The 26,176-nt window shown below is 46.7% G+C and overlaps 1 protein-coding gene across 3 annotated transcripts in view; it reads left to right on the top strand.

Moving 5' to 3' along the window:
- USP16 (ubiquitin specific peptidase 16) overlaps nucleotides 1-26,176 on the top strand; it is a 318,997-nt gene that overhangs the window by 163,539 nt on the left and 129,282 nt on the right. For all 3 annotated transcript variants that reach the window (XM_069204074.1, XM_069204073.1, XM_069204072.1), the window contains exon 10: nucleotides 8,929-9,013. In XM_069204074.1, coding sequence (XP_069060175.1) covers nucleotides 8,929-9,013 — 85 coding nt within the window. The remainder of the gene's footprint in view (nucleotides 1-8,928; nucleotides 9,014-26,176) is intronic.

Below are 26,176 nucleotides of genomic sequence, written 5' to 3'. Positions count from 1 at the left end.
AAGCCTTTCCCCTACCAGGCATCTAGGATGTAACAGGCAGGTACAGCACATGAATAAGAGCTAAATAAGACAATTGTGGAAAAGGTTTTACGCATGTGGGGCACCTCAGATAAGGTCCTCTTTGCAACAAAAGCAAAATGCCAGAGCTACGCATCTAGGTAGCCTCACTGCCTAACTCAAGGAAATGCCATGTAGATAGACTTATGAGGGGAATTTGTGTTCACTTTCCTCAATTATACTGATACTTATAGTGATAAGAAGGAACAGGCAAACACGTATGCCCCTTACACTCGATAGTTTCCCCAACCAGTCAGACATGGTACTGAGACCTCAAGGAAATGTTGCAGGGAAAGATGATTAAACTACCTGACTTATATGACCTACTATCTATGCACAAGGGACCAGTATGTCAGCCAGAATCAGCCATGTTAAACTTAGCATTGAGGCTTCTGCTGACTCAGATTTTTGACACCCAGGACTTCCCTGTAGATGAATGGAGGTACTAAGGGAAACCAGAAAGCCAACAGCAAATATCACTAAATGGGACTCAATTGTCAGTTGGGGCAGGATGGCAGGACTAACGAACTGTCTACCGCAAGATAATACTATCATCAGGTACCTTGCGCACTTTTTACATGAGGGTTGTAAGGAAATGTCTCCTTGGAATGGTTACCCCCTGACTTTTTGCCTTTGCTGATGCCAATTTATGATTTGAAAGTGTGCTGAGGCCTGCTAACCAGGCCCCAGCACCAGTGTTCTTTCCCTAAAACTGTACCTTTGTTGTCACAATTGGCACACCCTGGCATCCAGGTAAGTCCCTTGTAACTGGTACCCCTGGTACCTAGGGCCCTGATGCCAGGGAAGGTCTCTAAGGGCTGCAGCATGTCTTATGCCACGCTGGGGACCCCTCACTCAGCACAGACACACTGCTTGCCAGCTTTTGTGTGTGCTGGTGGGGAGAAAATGACTAAGTCGACATGGCACTCCCCTCAGGGTGCCATGCCAACCTCACACTGCCCATGGCATAGATAAGTCACCCCTCTAGCAGGCCTTACAGCCCTAAGGCAGGGTTCACTATACCATAGGTGAGGGCATAGGTGCATGAGCACTATGCCCCTACAGTGTCTAAGCAAAACCTTAGACATTGTAAGTGCAGGGTAGCCATAAGAGTATATGGTCTGGGAGTCTGTCATACACGAACTCCACAGCACCATAATGGCTACACTGAAAACTGGGAAGTTTGGTATCAAACTTCTCAGCGCAATAAATGCACACTGATGCCAGTGTACATTTTATTGTGAAATACAACCCAGAGGGCATCTTAGAGAGTCCCCCTGAAAACATAACCCACTTCCAGTGTGGGCTGACTAGTTTTGCCAGCCTGCCACACTGGAGACATGTTGCTGGCCACATGGGGAGAGGGCCTTTGTCACTCTGTGGCCAGGAACATAGCCTGTACTGGGTGGAGGTGCTTCTCACCTCCCCCTGCAGGAACTGTAACACCTGGCGGTGAGCCTCAAATGCTCACCCCCTTTGTTACAGCGCCACAGGGCATCCCAGCTAGTGAAGATGCCCGCCCCCTCCGGCCACGGCCCCACTTTTGGCGGCAAGGCCGGAGGAAATAATGAGAAAAACAAGGAGGAGTCACTGGCCAGTCAGGGCAACCCCTAAGGTGTCCTGAGCTGAGGTGACTCTGACTTTTAGAAATCCTCTATCTTGCAGATGGAGGATTCCGCCAATAGGATTAGGGATGTGCCCCCCTCCCCTCAGGGAGGAGGCACAAAGAGGGTGTAGCCACCCTCAGGGCTAGTAGCCATTGGCTACTAACCCCCCAGACCTAAACACACCCCTAAATTGAGTATTTAGGGGCCCCAGAACCTAGGAAAACCGATTCCTGCAACCTGAAGACAAAGAAGGACTGCTGACCTGAAAGCCCTTCAGAGAAGACGGAGACACCAACTGCTTTGGCCCCAGCCCTACCGGCCTGTCTCCCCACTTCAAGAAAAACTGCAACAGCGACGCGTCCCCCAGGGTCCAGCGACCTCTGAAGCCTCAGAGGACTACCCTGCATCTAAAAGGACCAAGAACTCCAGAGGACAGCGGCTCTGCTCCAAAGAAGATACAACTTTGCAACAAAGAAACAACTTTTAAAAGACTGCACATTTCCCGCCGGAAGCGTGAGACTTTCCACTCTGCACCTGACACCCCCGGCTCGACCTACGGAGAAACAACACTACAGGGAGGACTCCCCGCCGACTGCGACCCTGTGAGTAGCCAGAGTTGACCCCCCCGGAACCCCCCCAACGACGCCTGCAGAGGGAATCCAGAGACTCCCCCGGACCGTGACTGCCTGCTTCTAAGAACCCGACGCCTGGTAAAGACACTGCACCCGCAGCCCCCAGGACCTGAAGGATCCGAACTCCAGTGCAGAAGCGACCCCCAGGTGGCCCTCTCCCATACCCAGGTGGTGGCTACACCGAGGATCCCCGTTTCCCCCCCCGCCCCATTGCCTGCCTGCTTCGCTGAAGAGACCCCTGGGTCTCCCATTGAATTCTATTGCAAACCCGACGCCTGTTTGCAGTCTGCACCCTGCCGCCCCCGTGCCACTGAGGGTGTACTTTCTGTGCTGACTTGTGTCCCCCCCCCCGGGTGCCCTACAAAACCACCCTGGTCTGCCCTCCGAAGTTGCGGGTACTTACCTGCTGGCAGACTGGAACCGGGGCACCCCCTTCTCCATTGAAGCCTATGCATTTTGGGCACCACTTTGACCTCTGCACCTGACCGGCCCTGAGCTGCTGGTGTGGTAACTTTGGGGTTGCCCTGAACCCCCAACGGTGGGCTACCTTGGACCCAATTTTGAACCCTGTTGGTGGTTTACTTACCTGCAAAACTAACAAATACTTACCTCCCCAGGAACTGTTGAAATTTGCACTGTCTAGTTTTAAAATAGCTTATTGCCATTTTTGCCAAAACTGTACATACTATTTTGCTGATTCAAAGTTCCTATGATACCTAAGTGAAGTATCTTTCATTTGAAGTATTGACTTAAAATAAACTAAGAAAATATATTTTTCTATATAAAAACCTATAGGCCTGGAATTGTCTTTGAGTGTGTGTTCTTCATTTATTGCCTGTGGGTGTACAACAAATGCTTAACACTACCCTCTGATAAGCCTACTGCTCGACCACACTACCACAAAATAGAGCATTAGAATTATCTCTTTTTGCCACTAACTTACCTCTAAGGGGAACCCTTGGACTCTGTGCATGCTATTTCTTACTTTGAAATAGTACATACAGAGCCAACTTCCTACAAGGGTTCTTTCATAACATCACTTAAAAGCGCATCCATCAGTTATAGTGGCATACACAAGCAACACTGTAGAAGAAAGCCTTTTTTAAATACACCTGTTTTTGGAAATGACTTGTGTGGTATTCCCCCAGATACTTTGCTTTCACTAACCTATGTTTTTGCTGAACCTGTTTATGTCGGCATTAGCACTGTGCACTTTACTCCTACTAATCAGTGGTAATGGTCTTGTACCTCCCTTACACGCATAGGAACATTGGTATACACCTAATAGCACATTGAATTTGGTATAATTAAGTCTAATTTAGTCTCTAGTATATGATACTATATATACCCAAGTCTTGTAAATTAAATACTGCTAGAGGACTGCAACATTTATTGTGTCACCCACTAAATTAACATTATAAAACGTACCTCAGGTCTGCCTTTGCAACATGTAGTGCAGTTTAAAGCAACCATTTCGACATGGCAAAATAAATGCAAAATAAACCATTTGCCAGGAGTAAACCTTCCTTTTTTAATATTTTTAAGGCACTCCTAAAGTAGGCCCTTAAGGCTCATAGGGCATGGTGGTTGGTACTTAAAAAGTCAAACATGTATACTTAAGTTTTACATGGCCTGGCAGTGAAAAATCCCCCCAAGTCGTTTTTCACTGCTGCAAGTCTATCCCTGCCACATACTAACACTGGGTTACTTTATTACACTTGATTCGTGATAGTTTCAGTTTGGGACTTGATGGAGAAATACTTCTCCAACTCATTGGAATTGTACTTCAAAATCCTCTTTGATGGTAAAGTCAGATTTTTTAATTACTATTTCGAAAATGCTACTTTTACAAAGTTGGCATTTTCCTGCCTGAACCAAATGTGCCTCTCTGCCAATCACATGACTGTTTGTGGTTCTCCTGTGATGTGTATTCATTCCACACTGAAGAAAAGGTGCCTGTCCTGTCACTGGTAAATACAGCTCACACATGATCCTACTTGCCCTTTGTTTTGCTAGCCAGGGTAGAGCCAGACCCAGGAAAAAGGAACAAACTGACCAGAACCAGTTTAGAATTAGACAAAGGGGGAGTCCCCCACACACAGGCAAGCACTGATTATAAAAGTAGCACCCTCAGAACCTTTCATCAGAAGACAGCTGGACCTGTGGAAACTCAGAAGAAGGACTGCCCATTTGCCTTAAGGAAGGCTGAACCTGCTTGCCTTGAAACAAGGTCCCACAGAAGTGACACTCAAGTTCAATTTGCTGATTTCTTGTTTGAGCTACAGGGCTTCTAGAGCTGTTCCCTGCAACTGACCAGTTAACCAGAACCAATTGGTTCTGCTGGCCTCTGCTAAAGTGAGTCCAAACACCAAAGGTTGCCCTCAAAGGTCCTAGACTCTTGACTTGTGTTAATGTAATCCTCTAACCCCAAAACTGCAAGACCTGGAGTCCAGGTGAAAAAACAGACTTTCTTGGTTCTTTGCGTCAAAAAGAACAGTACCGAGTCTCCTTGCAAACGCAAGAGGTCTTCACCAAGGAGAACATGGGTCCTGGATTGCACTGCTGACACAACCTTCCTGAATACAGACCCAGACCCTGGACTTCGCTGCCTGGAGCTCTTCATGTCGACAACAGCTGTCCAGCGTTTCCCACCAACACATACCTGATCATCGACCAGCTCTTCACGCCAACAATGACAGTATTGCTGACACAAAATTCAGACTGAGGCCTAAGACTTTAGCAGCCGCCAGTGACCAGCTTCTCTCTGGCTCCAGCTTGCAGCCTAACTGCTCATGACCTTGTTGTAAAGTGCTTCTCACATGAAAACTAGACTTCACAAGTTAAACTTTCCACTGGAAAAACTTGGTCCCTGTACCTGACTTGCTTTCAGTCATGACTTTGACCCAGTCCAGCGTGACCAGATAATTACAATTGGTACTTTGTTTTTTTTAGGTGCTATTTCTATTGAAAACTTCATTACTCCGGATCTACTTATTTGATTTTTATTGTTTTGGTGTCATTTTATTTATAAAGACATTACTCTATTGGGATTTTAATTGTGTTGGGTTTTTACCTGATTACTGTTAAGAGTACTGTACTACATAAATACATTAGACATTGTGCCTAGAGGATGGCACAGCTCAAGTGACGAAAACCACCATTCCAACCTATGCACAGAACAGGGCTGAAATGGTTAATACTTAAGAAAGCATTTTTGGTTGCCAGCACTTGGCTGCATAAAGACAGAGATTTACAGTACACGAACCTGATCTTCAAATGCACGGGGCAGGGTAGTCATAAGAAGAAACCCACAATATTCCCAAAATTCATATCGCTCTTCCATGTTGCCAGACAATACAACTACTGATGTTTTTTCCAACAGCCAAAAACGCAAGCAGAAAGGGCAGTACATACACTAGATGTCAGGAGGAAAGCCATATATTACCTGCAGGAAACAAAACTGTTTAGAAATGGTTGCCAATTCTAAATTTGTTACTTACCTATAAGTAAGGACTTGCAAAAGGGATCTTTGCGAGGTGGATAGTGCAAAACCATCTTGATATGTTGAAAGCTTGACTAACACTAGAGGAGAAACCAAGAGCAAAATCCACAAGGAAGAAAGGAGCCATGCTGGCATTCATTACGAATGTATCCTAAATTACATATGTGTGGTAGCCACGAAGACATCAGTACACACTCACAAACAATATTGTGGACATTCTAACGAACAAGGAAGCACAGGTGGAACAGGAGGTGCTAAGATGTGATCACCTACTCCCACCTGACCTCCTCAGAGGGGGGAACGCCGCTATGGAATCTGTGCACAGCGTGTGAATCCATAGAAGTCACACTGCACAACAAAAGGTTACTTAGTTCTAGGAGTAGCTTTGCGGCTTGAAGAATTTTCTTAATTTACATGCTACCTTCCCGCCTCCCCAGAGATGAGCTGCAAGTTTTCAGAAAGAGGTCTAAACTATAAACATACAAGCATGAGTGAAGCCTTATGAACCGTACAGGTCAACAAAAGAAAATAAACTAATCTGAGGATGTAGACTAGGCACGGGACATGTCTGGTGTCGCAGGCGGATGGACATACACCCTCAGGAAAAAAAGATACTTCCTTGACCCAGCCAAAAAGAAGGCGGGATGGTGCATAACATATGAATTAAGAATTTTTTTGACTCCTCCCAGTAATTAACCATATTGTTATTTGCCTAGATCTTCAAGCAAGATGTAGTACAAACCTGGCTCAGTGACTTGAACCTTGACATCCCTGAAACCCAAGTGTCACCGATTGGCAGGCCACTTGGATTCACCTTGGACACCAGCCTCACCGCCTAGGATCACATTGCCTAAAAAAACAGGCGGCCTGGTACTAGCTCCCCTGTTTAAAGAAAGTGAAATAATTTCCTTCAGGTACTGACTTCAGAATTAGTATTTGAGCCCTTGAACTATCTCATCTGGATGTTTTAGCACCGTTTCCCATGGCCTCCCAGACTCAACTGGCAACCTTTAAGGGCATCCTACACATCGTTGCATGTCTCATCCAAGGCCGCAAGAAATAGGACCTCACAATCCCCTGTGCTGATGGCACTCTATTGGCTCCCCTTGCCAGCCCACACCATCTACAAAAACTAGCTGCATCACCACAAGGCCATCATGGCAGAACCTCTGCCCATCTTATGGACAAACCCACCGTTTCTGGTAGGACAGCCAGGCCTCCATCAAACTTGAGGCTATGAAGTAAAAAGGGAAAATAAGGCAACAGGCCTTTTTCGTCCATGCTCCCAGGATCTGGAACAACATCCCAGTGTTCATCAGGACCGCCCCAGTGCTGCTCCAATTTAGGAAATAATTGTAGACTTCTCTTTAAAGAAACTACATCACAATGCAGTAACAATCCAGTAACTACCTACCTCTCCTATCAGTGGTTGAATGGAGAGGTAGGTAGTTACTGGATTGTTACTGCATTGTGATGTAAAAACACAACTAACTTCCAAAACAGATCTATACACAATACATTCCATTCAAAATCTTAACAGGAGGTGTTTGATATTCTAATACCACTAAGAGCAACAAAACAGAAGAAAATAAAACAAGCCCCTTAGAGGAATGCTGAACTGAAAAAGATAAAAAAAACAAATTTCAAAGTTGCAGCACACCTGGATCAAAGTAAATAGTAATCAAGTAACAGAACATACAAGTCAACAATCAAAAATGCTAAAAAAGTACTATTCAGACATAATTCAAAATGATAAAATGTGCAAATAAAGAATTTTATAATTTATTTTTAAATTCTCACTTAATTTTGTAAACTTAAATGCACAGAAGGAACTCCTCCCATGTCTCAATAACATTGCTTACTAACAAGCTGGCAAATCACGACACAACCAAAGCAGACTTGTTGGACGCCTATTTAAAAGAAAGGAAAACTATCAGCACCAACCCATTTCCAACAATCCCCTCCAAGGTTAGGCTAACCCAGCCTCTGCATTCCTTCAAACAACTATTACAGAGTGAAGTTATGGATCTGGTTAAAGCAAGCTAGTCAACCACAAATGTTCAAGAACATTCTTTTAACTACCTCTGCTGGCACACCAGTAAGAAAAATCATCTATAATGCTTTAACCACAGGAATTTTCCAGAAGACATGTGCCCATTAATAAAGATAGCAAACCTGGACCCCATGACCCAAACAACTACGAGACCAGTTACAAATGGATCTTTCGTGGGCAAACTGACAAAAAGAGCAATGTTTGCCCAGATGTCACAATTCATTGAAAATAACTCCATACCTTCTGATTTCCAAATGGCATTCTTTCCAGGAAGAGATATAGAATCTTCACTATAGCTTTGTTGGTTTTCTAATATTGGAAGATGTTCTTCCTTAAAGTTAACCATGTTTGAGTTACAGCTGCTTTATTAATATACATATAACAGATAGGTTGTCTTGTATCGCAGATTTCATGTACAGTGGTTTGCTGTGCCTGCCAATACTGCAGAATGATCAACAAGAGGTTCATACTGTTGTGTTTATCAATGTCAACACTTTGCAATTAAATAATAAGCTTGGAAAGTTTGCATTTCACAGTTGCAAAGTGCTGCAAGGGTGCTTTTTAATATAATGATTGACTTTTATTTATCAGACTAAATATTTTTGCCCAGTTTCCAGCTAACATTTTTTCAGACCACTTCCTCACTGGAGAACCGTAGTCCTCCAACTTGGCTTTATTATCCTTGTTCACAGTTTGCCTAGCAAAGACTAGTTTTCAGTCATCATGCACAGAAATGACACTGCCGATGTTAGCCAATCAATCTAGGAAGAAATTGAGCAGCATATTTCTATAGTAAATGAGTAACTGATCAAGACTAACAGTCTTATGCATCATAGCCCTGTGCTCAAAAATAACTTCGCAATGTATTGAGATATATGGCAGGAATGGACAAAGCAATAGTTTGCAGGTTTAGCAGAAAGGCTTTAACATAATATAACCAGAAAAGGCATATTTTAAATTATAATGCAGGCAATAATGTGCACCGATCAAGCAGGACGGAAGGCTTTAATAAATGTATTTATTGTCTATTAAATTTAATTGTTGTGTATTAAATGTTTTTTCTTGTCTTATTCCCAGAGACTAAAGGCCGGAATAATGAAACATATGAAAAATCTGGCTGAAAAAATTGAGAATGAAGAGGAGATTAAGAAGAAAGTCAACGGTAATTTGTTTAATACTTTTTAAGTATGTAATTGAAGAAAACATAAATTGTCATTCATTGGAACATGGCCCCCCACAGAGGATAGAGAGGCAGGGGGAGCAACATATTTGACCAACGAAACAAAGAAGAACTGATATGTAAAGGAAGTATACATACCTAGGGCTCAAGTGATCGAGACATTTCCCTTCATCTTGAATTTTCTTCATCTTCAAGAAATAGGACACATATATACCAAATAGGAGTTTTATGTACCTTGAAATGGCATCTTTAGAAAATTAAGGCAATTAAAACGGTCTTCCTGCACTCACTGTGGATACTGTCTTTTAAGGACACCTGGCTAAAACAAAAACTCTATGTTGATCTCTGCTATAACTTGTAGGTCGCAGCTTTGAGTTCTCGCAAGGCCAGCTCAGCAATCTTGCTGATGTGAGTTAATTGATTTCCATGAAAGTGAGTAATGACAACTATTGTTTAATGCTCATGGAGATGGCACAAATGTGATATGAATGTAGATCATTCATCTAATAGGCTCTCATATTTGTCATCTCCAGCCAATATTTTATTCTCTCTTATTTGAGCATTTTACAGCATCTTAAAGGTTAATGCATCTTAGGGATAGAAGGAGGAAAGGAGTAGACTATTCTAATGATTCTCAGAAGAGGTCAGTACCAACAAGAGATAGAACCTCAGACATTAACAAAAACCTTCTAGCATTCTGTGGGTTTGTTGGCTGGCTAGCATCTGACTTCACATCATATTTTGTCATAGTTGCATCTGTATACTGATTCCCACCCACATTTGAACATCCTCAAGCCATACCAGCCAAGGCGTTTCTAGATTTTATTTGACCAGCGTTACTGTGTATGGGATTTCTTGCCTCTGCATGTTGTGTTTTTGTGGAATTTCCTCCATAGGCTGTAATCAGAATGTTTGAAATCCTGCTGTAATTTAAAGAAAATGTTATTTAGTTTCATTTTGCTTCTCAACTGTCAGCACTACTCTCCCACAACAGAAATTGAAAACACTTATGTACATATTTTGGCTTTATTTGTGAAGTTTTTACTTATTTTACACCTTAAATTATTTTGGTCACCATAACACCAAACGTACTTGGATAATCATACAATATAAGTATTCATCTCATAAAACCTTTGTTTTTTTTTATTAGATTTTATCAGTAATTGAAACAACACAGTGACAAACTGCGACAGCAGACATACATAACAGTGACCCATAATAATGCATTCATAAATAAATATGCGGTACATTGAGTAAATAACAGCATCATAGGTTTAAAAACAGTGCACAGTGGGAGATCCCACTCCACCCAACTGCTAACTGTGGACACAAGGGCCATCACATTGGTTTATAGCTGATGTGGCTGTGGTGTTTTTTGTTTGCATTAGTATAAATGCTTTAAGGGGGCTCCATATGTTCCTGGGTTGGGATGTCTGGGCTAGAGGTCAGTGTGTAGTTTTAACTGTTCATTACAATAGATTAGAATTGATAGCAATTGTTTGAATTTGGGAACTCTGCCTCTTCACCAATAGCACGCCACCTGTCTCTTAGCCAGTAGAAGCCAGAGCGCAAGGAATTTCTTTTGTGGTGTGTCATTGCTCTTTATCAATCCAAGTAGCGCGGTGACCACATCCATCTGTACCTCGCATTCCACCACAGTAGACAAAATCAACATGATCTCTTTCCAATACCGTTGAATGTCTTGGCATTACCAAGCCAGATGCAGAAATCCAGAATCCGAGGCACCACATCTGGCAAAGTTTGGATCTTCCCTAAGGTCAAGTCTATACAGGTTAGCATGGGTGTAGAAAGGTCTGTGCAGATATTTATTAGGAATAATATGGAGTCTATTACTCGAAGAGATCAACCCTGTTTGCATGAATTTCCATTATTCATCTGAGAGGCTTTGACCCAGCTCCGTCTCCCACCCTGCTTGTGCCCGATGCATCTGGAGCAGCATGTTTTTTTTTGGCCGGTGCTATATAGCCTAGTGATCATATGTACAATAGAGGTGACCTCCAGCGAGGTTGTAAGCACTCAAAGCAGAGCTGGTTTTGCCGGGAATTCCGGAAGTGAGCTGCCACCACTGATGCGCAATCTGTAATCCGTGAATAGTTCCAGCAGCAGGCACATCTGATCCCCTTTTATTCCTCTGGTATAAGGAAGCGCCCCTCTCTATAAATGTCTCCCCCTGTCTACAGCCCTCTGTTGTGCAGCTGTGTCACTGTAGAAGGTTCGTGAGTGAGTTGGAGTAAGGGGTGGTGCATTAGAGAAAGAGTAAGAGAGTAGACTTATTGTTAGAAATGGGGTTCCTGGTTGGCTAGTGTAGGCACCTCAGCCAGGCAGGAACCACCGCTCTAGTCAGGGCAAGGGAGCTACACACCCAAGATAACCCCTGCGCACCCACTTGGTAGCTTGGCACGAGTGTTTAGGCTTACCCAGAGGCAATGTGTAAAGCGTTTGTACAACACACGCAACCCAGTGACACAATAAATACACCACAAAGAAAACTCGACTACAAGTTGTATGAAGATAAACTTTATCACACAAATCATCATTAGTCCAAAAATGACATATATCATTAATACCCGGTTACGCAAGCAGTTGTCAGATTATCACACAGTTTGCTAATACTACGCAAAGGAGGAAGTCAGATAAACTCATTATCACCAAGTATAAACGCACATAGAACAAAATATTCCCAAATGGCAGGTTATCATTATCCCCAAGATAAAGCTTATATCCTGAGAATATTTGCATTTGTCATAAATCCACCCTGCAGTGCACCTCCTCAAAATACACACGTGTCCCCCAACATGGCAAGTACGACATGTAGTATGAGTCAGGTGGCGAGAACCATACAGAAACCATGAGGGCGGGAATACCCCAGTGAATTGCAATTATTACAGGAGTCACAATCACCACCTTCTATGCGAAGGCCTCAGTGTTCCTCTCATAGGAAGTGCAGACCATGAGCGGCTTGTTCAACAAAGGGGCTCCCGCATTCATATTACAAAAAATGTGATGATTAGGGGTGCACGTACCTCAATCCAGGAGCTCCTGCACTCCTAGGATAGATCATGCGTCAGTGCTAAAGTGATACTGGCAGGACCGGGGACCTCCGTTGAGGGTTACAATCCTGGCCTGTGATTGACACCAGCAAGGCAGTATAGCCACGGGCAACAATGCCTTGAGGGCTGATCTTTCAGAGTCAAGGCCCCCCCCCTCATGGTACGGCAACGGCAGGGGAAGAACAATGGGGCCCACTCACCTACTCTGTTGGCAGGGAGACTTCTCCTAGTCTCCCCACATAGCCGACAGTGGATCTTCCATACACAAGCCCCACCCGCACCCAATCCATGACTCTTGGGGGGGCTGGGTAGTCTCTGTTGGTTCTCCGGCGCTATGAGGGGGGGTGGGACTCCTCCCACCGGCTCCGCCTATTCTTTGATGCTGCGATTCAGCTGAACAAGCCTCCGGGCTCGGGGGCACGAAGCTCAGCCCGACCAGCAGGAATATCCTGCCTCCTGTCCTGCTGGCAGGCATCTTTGTTCTCCTCGGCACCTATAGGAGAGCGGTGCCCCTTAGTGTTGTGGCTCGGGCTGCGACGGTGAGAGCACCAAAGCAGCTGCCTGCTTGTGCCCAGGGGGCACCTCCAGAAGCGTGCCTCAGGGATGGGAGGGAGGCAAACCACCCCCACAGGGACATGGGGGCGATTTCCTGCATTCTGGGACACAGCTTTAAATTGGGGTGCTTTCCCCCACAATCCTGGAGCAGCAAAGTAGAGCTTCCCTCATGCTGAGGAATTAAACCCTAAAGCACCCTTCATGCACTTTAGGCAGGCAAAAATACAGGGGGAAAGCGTTGCACTCCACCCAGCCTCTGGAGACAGCTGAGGGGGGCACAAGGTTGTAGGGCTCAGGCAAACAGACCAGAACAAGTGTCCAGAAGAAAACAGTGGCAGTCCTTCTAGTGACCCAGCAGGTCACAGGTCAGCACAGCAGCAGAGCAGTCCCAAGGCGGTTCCTGGCGAGTCTTTCCAGAAGCTTTTTATGTCCAGTCTCTACAGTCCATCAGTGTCTAAAAATGTGGGGGACAACCCCCTGTACTTATACTCATTTTGCTCAGCTTCCACGAAGGTGGGGAGGGGGTTCCATTCAGAACTAACCGGTTCCAGGATTGTCCCCTTCTCCTCCAACACTGGCTCCAGACATCAGTAGGGGGGTAAACAAGCCCTTTGTGCAAGGCCAGGGCACAGCTTTTACAGATGCATGTGTGGCCCGATTCTACCTCTCCCATCCCAGGAAGACCACTCAGTATGCAGATGTACTCCTGTTACACCTCCACCCTCGCTGCTTGATGACTGTCTGTAAAGTATGCAGAGAGCCCAGCTGTGGATTGGAGTCAAGCTGCAAAAACACCAGAGTTATAAGCACAGAGAAATGCCCACTTTCTAAAAGTGACATTTCTACAATGGTAATAAAAAATCCACCTTCACCAGTAAGCAGCATTTCTCACTACCATTCCAACCATACCAAACATGCCTATGTCACCCCTCATAGATCAGATAATGCCACTTAGCCATATGACAGGGCATTTCCAATGCAATCCTATGAGAGAGGCAGCACTCACAGCAATGAGAAACCAAATAGGCTGTTTGTCACTACTAGGACAGTCCACACAACCAGGCACAGGTCCTATCTCTTATCTACACAGCACCATGCTCACAGGGCTACCTAGGGCCTACCTTAGGGGTGACATGTGTAGTAAAGGGGGAGTTTGAGGCCTGGCAAGTAAATTTAGATGCCAGGTTCCTGTGGCAGCAGGCCCTGCGGTGACAGGCCTGAGACAGGTTTGAAAGGCTACGTTTGTGAATGGCGCAAGCTGCCCTTCAGGCCCACTAGTAGCATTTAATTTACATGCCCTGGGTATAAGGGATACACTGTACAAGGGACTTACAGGTAAATTAAATAAGCCAATCAGGTGTAAGCCAATCATACCAAGCTTAAAAGGGAGAGCACATGCACTTTAGCACTGAACAGCAGTGATAAAGTGCCCAGAGTCCTAGAGCCAACAACAATAGGTCAGAAAAATAGGAGGAGGAAGGAAAACATTTGGGAATGTCCCTGCATAAAGGGTCAGGCCGAACACATATCCAGGGTGCTACCCTCTCGGGCTCGAATCGTGCACAGTAGCAGTATCTTGCTTGTGGTTGGAGGGATGTCTCACAATAAGAGAGGACAATGGTGTGGGGTCATACTATATGTTTCAACCACTCAGTGGGGGGGGGGGGGGTTGGGGGGTGTCTGTTTATACCAATAAAGAACAAAATGTCCTTGGTCAAAACAGATTGTACAACTCAAAACTGGGGGCTTCAAACCCACTGCAGTGAATGGGGAGAGCAAGAGTCTCCCAGCTGATTCGAGTTTCGTGCTCATCCATGTCATTCTCACCAGTTGGGTTTTAAGAGTCCTAAAGAAGGCCATAGAAATAATTGATAAATAAAGAAAAAATATTGATAAATAAACATAAAAGTTTTGGGAGAATCACCATTTTTATAAGACTAATACGGCCAGCCAATGACAGAGGGAGAGCAATCCAGTGGTTTATTTGGTTCGTCTTAGTAATGGCCATGCCATTGTTTTCCCTCATAGCCATTTCCTTCTCTCTGTGCATCCACAGGTTCAGGTATATGAGGGAGCTCGTACACCAGTCCTGGGGATACTCCGGTGTGAAACGTACTACACTATTCGTGAGTGGAAATATCTGTGGCTTACGCCAGTTAATGAATACCCCAGACAGGCTCCCAAAACGGAGATACTCCTTCAGAATCTCATCAAGACAGTGTTTTGGGTTGCAGACATACAGGGTCATATCATCTGCGTATATGTATACATTCTGAGAAGTGCTGTCTGAGTTTAGCAGCTAGTATTAAAAGGATGCGGAAGAGTGGGCATCCGTGCCTCATACCGCAGGAGACCTCAAAAGGTTCAGAGAGAGTGCCTTTGATGTGTACTTTGGTGATAGCGCATGTATAAAGCAGACAAAATCCGATCTATAAAGTGCCTCTGCAGCCCCATCCAAGACCATATATCAAAGAGATACTCCAAATTCAGAGAGACAAATAATTTAGATACATCTGAAAATACAGAGGCAGCATTTAGGTACAGGCCCACGTCTTGTAGGATGGCGAATAGTGTGTTCAAGGTGTGCGCCCAGATATAAAGCCTGACTTGTCACTCCGCACCAGGTCTGGAATTAACACCAATTTATTTTAAATCAATTTGGCCCAAGCTTTGACATCACAATTTAAAAGGTAGAGCGAGCAGTGTGAATCACACCTCCAGGTAGGTTTCTCAGGTTTCAACACTGCTATTGCCAAAGCCTCACGCATAGTAGGGGGCAGAATTCTGCACTGTTGCGTCTCTTGGAACCCTGCTAAAAAATATAGGACTAGCTTCTTAGCATATTTGTTATTCAATTCAGTTGGTAAGTGTAAGGAAATGCCTCCTTGGCATGGTTACCCCCTGACTTTTTGCCTTTGCTGATGCTATGTTTTGAATTGAAAGTGTGCTAAGGCCTGCTAACCAGGCCCCAGCACCAGTGTTCTTTCCCTAACCTGTACTTTTGATTCCACAATTGGCACACCCTGGCATCCAGATAAGTCCCTTGTAACTGGTACCTCTGGTACCAAGGGCCCTGATGCCAGGGAAGGTCTCTAAGGGCTGCAGCATGTCTTATGCCACCCTGGAGACCCCTCACTCAGCACAGACACACTGCTTGCCAGCTTGTGTGTGCTGGTGAGAACAAAACGAGTAAGTCGACATGGCACTCCCCTCAGGGTGCCATGCCAGCCTCTCACTGCCTATGCAGGTATAGATAAGTCACCCCTCTAGTAGGCCTTATAGCCCTAAGGCAGGGTGCACTATACCATAGGTGAGGGCACCAGTGCATGAGCACTGTGCCCCTACAGTGTCTAAGCAATACCTTAGACATTGTAAGTGCAGGGTAGCCATAAGAGTATATGGTCTGGGAGTCTGTTTTACACGAACTCCACAGCACCATAATGGCTACACTGAAAACTGGGAAGTTTGGTATCAAACTTCTCAGCACAATAAATGCACACTGATGCCAGTGTACATTTTATTGTAAAATACACCCCAGAGGGCACCTTAGAGGTGCCTCCTGAAACCTAACCGACTATCTGTGTAGGCTGACTGGTTCCAGCAGCCTGCCACACTAGAGACATGTTGCTGGCCCCATGGGGAGAGAGCCTTTGTCACTCTGAGGCCAGTAACAAAGCCTGCACTGGGTGGAGATGCTAACACCTCCCCCAGGCAGGAGCTGTAACACCTGGCGGTGAGCCTCAAATGCTCACCCCTTTGTCACAGCACAGCAGGACACTCCAGCTTAGTGGAGTTGCCCGCCCCCTCCGGCCACGGCCCCCACTTTTGGCGGCAAGGCTGGAGGAAACAAAGAAAACAACAAGGAGGAGTCACTGACCAGTCAGGACAGCCCCTAAGGTGTCCTGAGCTGAAGTGACTCTAACTTTTAGAAATCCTCCATCTTGCAGATGGAGGATTCCCCCAATAGGATTAGGGATGTGACCCCCTCCCCTTGGGAGGAGGCACAAAGAGGGTGTACTCACCCTCAGGGCTAGTAGCCATTGGCTACTAACCCCCCAGACCTAAACACGCCCTTAAATTTAGTATTTAAGGGCTTCCCTGAACCTAAGAATTTAGATTCCTGCAACTAACAAGAAGAAGGACTGCTGAGCTGAAAAACCCCTGCAGAGGAAGAACAGAAGACACCAACTGCCTTGGCCCCAGACTTACCGGCCTGTCTCCTGCCTTCCAAAGAAACCTGCTCCAGCGACGCTTTCCAAGGGACCAGCGACCTCTGAATCCTCTGAGGACTGCCCTGCTTCGAAAAAGACAAGAAACTCCCGAGGACAGCGGCACTGCTCCAAAAGAACTGCAACTTTGTTACAAGGAGCAGATTTAAAGGCCCCTGCAACTCCCCGCAAGAAGCGTGAGACTTGCAACACTGCACCCGGCGACCCCGACTCGACTGGTGGAGAACAACCAACTCAGGGAGGACCCTCCGGCGACTCTACGACTGTGAGTAACCAAAGTTGTCCCCCCTGAGCCCCCACAGCGACGCCTGCAGAGGGAATCCCCAGGCTCCCCCTGACCGCGACTGTCTGAACTCCATTTCCCGACGGCTGGAAAAGACCCTGCACCCCCAGCGCCTAAAGGAACGGAACTTCTGTGCAGGAGTGACCCCCAGGAGGCCCTCTCCCTTGCCTAGGTGGTGGCTACCCCGAGGAGCCCCCCCCTTGCCTGCCTGCACCGCTGAAGAGACCCCTTGGTCTCCCATTGAAAACTGAAGGAAACCCGACGCTTGTTTGCACACTGCACCCGGCCGCCCCCGCGCTGCTGAAGGTGTACTTTCTGTGCTAGCTTGTGTCCCCCCCGGTGCCCTACAAAACCCCCCTGGTCTGCCCTCCGAAGACGCGGGTACTTACCTGCTGGCAGACTGGAACCGGGGCACCCCCTTCTCTCCATTATAGCCTATGTGTTTTGGGCACCTCTTTGACCTTTGCACCTGACCGGCCCTGAGCTGCTGGTGTGATAACTTTGGGGTTGCTCTGAACCCCCAACGGTGGGCTACCTTGGACCAAAAACTGAAACCTGTAAGTGACTTACTTACCTGTTGAAACTAACAATAACTTACCTCCCCCAGGAACTGTGAAAATTGCACTGTGTCCACTTTTAAAACAGCTTATTGTGTTTTATGTAAAAAGTATACATGCTAAAGTAATGATTCAAAGTTCCTAGAGTACTTACCTGCAATACCTTTCAAATGAGATATTACATGTAAAATTTGAACCTGTGGTTCTTAAAATAAACTAAGAAAAGATATTTTTCTATAACAAAACCTATTGGCTGGATTTGTCTCTGAGTGTGTGTACCTCATTTATTGTCTGTGTGTATGTACAACAAATGCTTAACACTACTCCTTGGATAAGCCTACTGCTCGACCACACTACCACAAAATAGAGCATTAGTATTATCTCGTTTTGCCACTATCTTACCTCTAAGGGGAACCCTTGGACTCTGTGCATGCTATTCCTTACTTTGAAATAGCACATACAGAGCCAACTTCCTACATTGGTGGATCAGCGGTGGGGTGCAAGACTTTGCATTTGCTGGACTACTCAGCCAATACCTGATCACACGACAAATTCCAAAATTGTCATTAGAAATAGATTTTTGCAATTTGAAATTTTTCTAAATTCTTTAAAGTCCTGCTAGGGCCTTGTGTTAGTCCCTGTTAGCATTTCTTTTAGAGTTTAAAAGTTTGTAAAAGTTTGAATTAGATTCTAGAACTAGTTTTAGATTCTTAAAAAGTATTCCAACTTTTAGAAGCATAATGTCTAGTACAGATATGAATGTGGTGGAACTCGACACCACACCTTACCTCCATCTCCAGATGAAAGAGCTAAGGTCACTCTGTACAATAAGAAAAATAACAATGGGCTCCAGACCTACCAAAGTACAGCTCCAGGAGCTGTTGGCAGAGTATGATAGAGCCAACCCCTCTGTGAATGGCAACACAGATGATGATGATAGTGACTTGGAGGTTGATTCCCCACCACCAGTCCTATCTAGGGAGAACAGGGCCTCTCAAGCCCTGACTCCAAAAATAATAGTCAGAGATGCTGGCTCCCTCACAGGAGGGTCCAGCCTCTCTGAAATCACTGAGGATAACTCCAGTGAAGAGGACATCCAGTTAGCCAGGATGGCCAAAAGATTGGCTTTGGAAAAACAGATCCTAGCCATAGAAAGGGAAAGACAAGAGATGGGCCTAGGACCCATCAATGGTGGCAGCAACATAAATAGGGTCAGAGATTCTCCTGACATGTTGAAAATCCCCAAAGGGATTGTAACAAAATATGAAGATGGTGATGACATCACCAAATGGTTCACAGCTTTTGAGAGGGCTTGTGAAACCAGAAAAGTGAACAAATCTCACTGGGGTGCTCTCCTTTGGGAAATGTTCACAGGAAAGTGTAGGGATAGACTCCTCACACTCTCTAAAAAAGATGCAGAATCTTATGACCTCATGAAGGGTACCCTGATTGAGGGCTTTGGATTCTCCACTGAGGAGTATAGGATTAGATTCAGGGGGGCTCAAAAATCCTCGAGCCAGACCTGGGTTGACTTTGTAGACTACTCAGTAAAAACACTAGATGGTTGGATTCAAGGCAATGGTGTAAATGATTATGATGGGCTGTACAATTTATTTGTGAAAGAACACCTATTAAGTAATTTTTTCAATGATAAACTGCATCAGCATCTGGTGGACCTAGGACCAATTTCTCCCCAAGAATTGGGAAAAAAGGCGGACCATTGGGTCAAGACTAGGGTGTCCAAAACTTCCACAGGGGGTGACCAAAAGAAAGGGGTCACAAAACCTCCCCAGGGGAAAGGTGGTGAGACAGCCAAAAACAAAAGTAGTAAAGAGTCTTCTACAGGCCCCCAAAAACCTGCACAGGAGGGTGGGCCCAGAGCCTCTTCACAAAACAATTCTGGGTACAAGGGTAAAAACTTTGATCCCAAAAAGGCCTGGTGTCGTAGCTGTAGTCACTCTGGACACCAAACTGGAGACAAGGCCTGTCCCAAGAAAGATACCACTTCTAACTCCCATCCAGCTAAAACTGGAATGGCAAGTCTCCAAGTGGGATCAACAGTGTGCCCAGAGCAAATCAGGTGTCACAGTGAAGCTACATTAGTCTCTGAGGGTGGGGTGGATTTAGCCACACTGGCTGCCTGGCCCCCTAACATGCAAAAATACAGGCAGCAGCTCTTAATTAATGGGACAAGTGTAGAGGGCCTGAGGGATACAGGTGCCAGTGTCACCATGGTGACAGAGAAACTGGTTTCCCCTGGCCAATACCTGACTGGACAAACCTATCCAGTCACCAATGCTGACAATCAAACTAAAGTACATCCCATGGCAATGGTAACTTTAGAGTGGGGAGGGGTCAATGGCCTGAAACAGGTGGTGGTCTCCTCAAATATCCCAGTAGACTGTTTGCTTGGAAACGACCTGGAGTCCTCAGCATGGGCTGAGGTAGAACTGAAAACCCATGCAGCCATGCTGGGTATCCCTGAACTGGTGTGTGTCAAGACTAGGGCACAGTGCAAGGCACAGGGTGAAAAAGTAGAGCTGGAGTCTGGAAGAATGGCCCAGCCTACCAAGAGAAAAGGAAAGTCAGCTGGGAAACCAGCTGCAACACAACACCAAAAGGAGAACCTCTCTTCTCAGGAAGAAGTTCTGCCCTCTGAGGGAACTGAGCCTATGGAGCTGGAACCTTATCAGGTTGAGCTCTTAGGCCCAGGGGGACCCTCAAGGGAAGAGTTGTGTAAGGGACAAGAAACCTGTCCCTCTCTTGAAGGCTTTAGGCAGCAAGCTGCTGAAGAGTCCAAAGGCAAGAAAAATGGAACACATAGGGTCTATTGGGAAGATGGACTCCTGTACACTGAGGCAAGAGATCCCAAACCTGATGCCACTAGGAGAGTGGTAGTGCCTCAGGGTTTCAGAGAGTTTTTCCGACCTTAGCCCATGATATTCCCCTTGCTGGGCATTTGGGACAAACCAAGACGTGGGAGAGGTTAGTCAACCACTTCCTACTGGCCCAATATGTCCCAGAAGGTTAAGGAGTTTTGCCTCTCCTGCCCCACCTGTCAATCCAGTGGTAAGACAGGTGGGCATCCAAAGGCCCCCCTCATTCCACTTCCAGTGGTGGGGGTCCCCTTTGAAAGAGTGGGTGTGGACATAGTTGGTCCACTAGAACCTCCCACAGCCTCAGGAAATATGTACATCCTAGTAGTAGTGGATCATGCTACTAGGTATCCTGAAGCTATTCCCCTTAGGTCGACTACTGCCCCTGCAGTAGCCAAGGCCCTCATTGGTATCTTTACCAGAGTGGGCTTCCCTAAGGAGGTGGTTTCTGACAGAGGTACCAACTTCATGTCAGCTTACCTAAAACACATGTGGAATGAGTGTGGAGTGACTTATAAATTCACTACACCATATCATCCACAAACTAATGGCCTTGTTGAGAGATTCAACAAGACATTAAAGGGCATGATCATGGGGCTCCCAGAAAAACTCAAAAGGAGATGGGATGTCCTCCTGCCATGTCTGCTTTTCGCTTACAGAGAGGTGCCTCAGAAGGGAGTAGGGTTCTCACCCTTTGAACTTCTGTTTGGCCACCCTGTAAGGGGACCACTTGCTCTTGTTAAAGAAGGCTGGGAGAGACATCTTCATGAGCCTAAACAAGACATAGTGGACTATGTACTTGGCCTTCGCTCAAGGATGGCAGAGTACATGGAAAAGGCAAGTAAAAACCTTGAGGCCAGCCAACAACTCCAGAAGTTGTGGTATGACCAAAAGGCTGCACTGGTTGAATTTCAACCAGGGCAGAAAGTCTGGGTTCTGGAGCCTGTGGCTCCCAGGGCACTTCAGGACAAATGGAGTGGCCCTTACCCAGTACTAGAGAGGAAGAGTCAGGTCACCTACCTGGTGGACCTGGGCACAAGCAGGAGCCCCAAGAGGGTGATCCATGTGAACCGCCTTAAGCTCTTCCATGACAGGGCTGATGTAAATCTGTTGATGGTAACAGATGAGGACCAGGAAGCTGAGAGTGAGCCTCTCCCTGATCTCCTCTCATCAGACCCTAAAGATGGCTCAGTGGATGGAGTGATCTACTCTGACACCCTCTCTGGCCAACAGCAAGCTGACTGTAGGAAGGTCCTGCAACAGTTTGCTGAACTCTTTTCCCTAACCCCTGGTCAGACACACCTGTGTACCCATGATGTGGACACAGGAGACAGCATGCCTGTCAAAAACAAAATATTTCGACAGTCTGATCAAGTTAAGGAAAGCATCAAGGTGGAAGTCCACAAGATGCTGGAATTGGGAGTAATAGAGCACTCTGACAGCCCCTGGGCTAGCCCAGTGGTCTTAGTCCCCAAACCTCACACCAAAGATGGAAAGAGAGAGATGAGGTTTTGTGTGGACTACATAGGTCTCAACTCTGTCACCAAGACAGATGCCCATCCCATTCCTAGAGCTGATGAGCTCATAGACAAATTAGGGTCTGCCAAATTCCTAAGTACCTTTGACTTAACAGCAGGGTACTGGCAAATCAAAATGGCCCCTGGAGCAAAAGAAAAGACAGCATTCTCCACACCTGATGGGCATTATCAGTTCACTGTTATGCCCTTTGGTTTAAAGAATGCCCCTGCCACCTTCCAAAGGTTGGTGAATCAAGTCCTTGCTGGGTTGGAATCCTGTAGTGCAGCTTATCTTGATGATATTGCTGTCTTCAGCTCCACCTGGCAGGATCACCTGGTCCACCTGAAGAAGGTTTTGAAGGCTCTGCAATCTGCAGGCCTCTCTATCAAGGCATCCAAATGCCAGATAGGGCAGGGAACTGTGGTTTACTTGGGACACCTTGTAGGTGGAGGCCAAGTTCAGCCACTCCAACCCAAGATCCAGACTATTCTGGACTGGGTAGCTCCAAAAACCCAGACTCAAGTCAGGGCATTCCTTGGCTTGACTGGGTACTATAGGAGGTTTGTGAAGGGATATGGATCCATTGTGACAGCCCTCACAGAACTCACCTCCAAGAAAATGCCCAAGAAAGTAAACTGGACTGTAGAATGCCAACAGGCCTTTGGCACCCTGAAACAAGCTATGTGCACAGCACCAGTTCTAAAAGCTCCAGATTACTCCAAGCAATTCATTGTGCAAACAGATGCCTCTGAACATGGGATAGGGGCAGTTTTGTCCCAAACAAATGATGATGGCCTTGACCAGCCTGTTGCTTTCATTAGCAGGAGGTTACTCCCCAGGGAGCAGCGTTGGAGTGCCATTGAGAGGGAGGCCTTTGCTGTGGTTTGGTCCCTGAAGAAGTTGAGACCATACCTCTTTGGTACTCACTTCCTAGTTCAAACTGACCACAGACCTCTCAGATGGCTGATGCAAATGAAAGGTGAAAATCCAAAACTGTTGAGGTGGTCCATCTCCCTACAGGGAATGGACTTTATAGTGGAACACAGACCTGGGACTGCCCATGCCAATGCAGATGGCCTTTCCAGGTTCTTCCACTTAGAAAATGAAGACTCTCTTGGGAAAGGTTAGTCTCATCCTCTTTCGTTTGGGGGGGGGGTTGTGTAAGGAAATTCCTCCTTGGCATGGTTACCCCCTGACTTTTTGCCTTTGCTGATGCTATGTTTTGAATTGAAAGTGTGCTGAGGCCTGCTAACCAGGCCCCAGCACCAGTGTTCTTTCCCTAACCTGTACTTTTGATTCCACAATTGGCACACCCTGGCATCCAGATAAGTCCCTTGTAACTGGTACCTCTGGTACCAAGGGCCCTGATGCCAGGGAAGGTCTCTAAGGGCTGCAGCATGTCTTATGCCACCCTGGAGACCCCTCACTCAGCACAGACACACTGCTTGCCAGCTTGTGTGTGCTGGTGAGAACAAAACGAGTAAGTCGACATGGCACTCCCCTCAGGGTGCCATGCCAGCCTCTCACTGCCTATGCAGGTATAGATAAGTCACCCCTCTAGTAGGCCTTACAGCCCTAAGGCAGGGTGCACTATACCATAGGTGAGGGCACCAGTGCATGAGCACTGTGCCCCTACAGTGTCTAAGCAATACCTTAGACATTGTAAGTGCAGGGTAGCCATAAGAGTATATGGTCTGGGAGTCTGTTTTACACGAACTCCACAGCACCATAATGGCTACACTGAAAACTGGGAAGTTTGGTATCAAACTTCTCAGCACAATAAATGCACACTGATGCCAGTGTACATTTTATTGTAAAATACACCCCAGAGGGCACCTTAGAGGGGCCCCCTGAAACCTAACCGACTATCTGTGTAGGCTGACTGGTTCCAGCAGCCTGCCACACTAGAGACATGTTGCTGGCCCCATGGGGAGAGTGCCTTTGTCACTCTGAGGCCAGTAACAAAGCCTGCACTGGGTGGAGATGCTAACACCTCCCCCAGGCAGGAGCTGTAACACCTGGCGGTGAGCCTCAAAGGCTCACCCCTTTGTCACAGCACAGCAGGACACTCCAGCTTAGTGGAGTTGCCCGCCCCCTCCGGCCACGGCCCCCACTTTTTGCGGCAAGGCTGGAGGAAACAAAGAAAACAACAAGGAGGAGTCACTGACCAGTCAGGACAGCCCCTAAGGTGTCCTGAGCTGAAGTGACTAACTTTTAGAAATCCTCCATCTTGCAGAAGGAGGATTCCCCCAATAGGATTAGGGATGTGACCCCCTCCCCTTGGGAGGAGGCACAAAGAGGGTGTACTCACCCTCAGGGCTAGTAGCCATTGGCTACTAACCCCCCAGACCTAAACACGCCCTTAAATTTAGTATTTAAGGGCTTCCCTGAACCTAAGAATTTAGATTCCTGCAACTAACAAGAAGAAGGACTGCTGAGCTGAAAAACCCCTGCAGAGGAAGAACAGAAGACACCAGCTGCCTTGGCCCCAGACTTACCTGCCTGTCTCCTGCCTTCCAAAGAAACCTGCTCCAGCGACGCTTTCCAAGGGACCAGCGACCTCTGAATCCTCTGAGGACTGCCCTGCTTCGAAAAAGACAAGAAACTCCTGAGGACAGCGGCACTGCTCCAAAAGAACTGCAACTTTGTTACAAGGAGCAGATTTAAAGACCCCTGCAACTCCCCGCAAGAAGCGTGAGACTTGCAACACTGCACCCGGCGACCCCGACTCGACTGGTGGAGAAGAACCAACTCAGGGAGGACCCTCCGGCGACTCTACGACTGTGAGTAACCAAAGTTGTCCCCCCTGAGCCCCCACAGCGACGCCTGCAGAGAGAATCCCCAGGCTCCCCCTGACCGCGACTGTCTGAACTCCATTTCCCGACGGCTGGCAAAGACCCTGCACCCGCAGCCCCCAGCGCCTAAAGGAACGGAACTTCTGTGCAGGAGTGACCCCCAGGAGGCCCTCTCCCTTGCCTAGGTGGTGGCTACCCCGAGGAGCCCCCCCCTTGCCTGCCTGCACCGCTGAAGAGACCCCTTGGTCTCCCATTGAAAACTGAAGGAAACCCGACGCTTGTTTGCACACTGCACCCGGCCGCCCCCGCGCTGCTGAGGGTGTACTTTCTGTGCTAGCTTGTGTCCCCCCCGGTGCCCTACAAAACCCCCCCTGGTCTGCCCTCCGAAGACGCGGGTACTTACCTGCTGGCAGACTGGAACCGGGGCACCCCCTTCTCTCCATTATAGCCTATGTGTTTTGGGCACCTCTTTGACCTTTGCACCTGACCGGCCCTGAGCTGCTGGTGTGATAGCTTGGGGGTTGCTCTGAACCCCCAACGGTGGGCTACCTTGGACCAAAAACTGAAACCTGTAAGTGACTTACTTAAAATAAACTAAGAAAATATATTTTTCTATAACAAAACCTATTGGCTGGATTTGTCTCTGAGTGTGTGTACCTCATTTATTGTCTGTGTGTATGTAAAACAAATGCTTAACACTACTCCTTGGATAAGCCTACTGCTCGACCACACTACCACAAAATAGAGCATTAGTATTATCTCTTTTTGCCACTATCTTACCTCTAAGGGGAACCCTTGGACTCTGTGCATGCTATTCCTTACTTTGAAATAGCACATACAGAGCCAACTTCCTACAGTAAGCCATACAAACATAAAAGCTTTATCTTGTCAGCAACCTTTGAGGGCCACGGAAGGGACCTTGACATTCTGCCAACGCCTTGAAGGCTGACAGCAGGTATTGCAGAGTATGTTGTTGCTTCCTCATCATTTTATGGGACAGAGAAGCTGAGCTCTATGCAGGTTCTGTTTGGAAGTTTCCTATTGCAGGCACTATTTCATAGAGGGAGATACAGTGGACTTTTCCCTTTTACACCCAATCATTTTCCTTTGCTTATAGGCTGTACGTTCTGTTAGCTCAAACCCCTCTGTTTGTCTCCAGTATTTATAAGGTACAGCTGCTGTACTTTTCCTACTTCTCCTGGTATTATGATCTTGGGCCCTTAATTGGGTTCTAACCTTGATGGGTTCTCCTCTGGATCCT

This window comes from Pleurodeles waltl, chromosome 8 (genome assembly GCF_031143425.1).
Source record: "Pleurodeles waltl isolate 20211129_DDA chromosome 8, aPleWal1.hap1.20221129, whole genome shotgun sequence".
Lineage (NCBI taxonomy): Eukaryota > Metazoa > Chordata > Amphibia > Caudata > Salamandridae > Pleurodeles > Pleurodeles waltl.
Note: the sequence above shows the minus strand (reverse complement) of the source record. Positions and strands in the feature narration are given on the sequence as shown.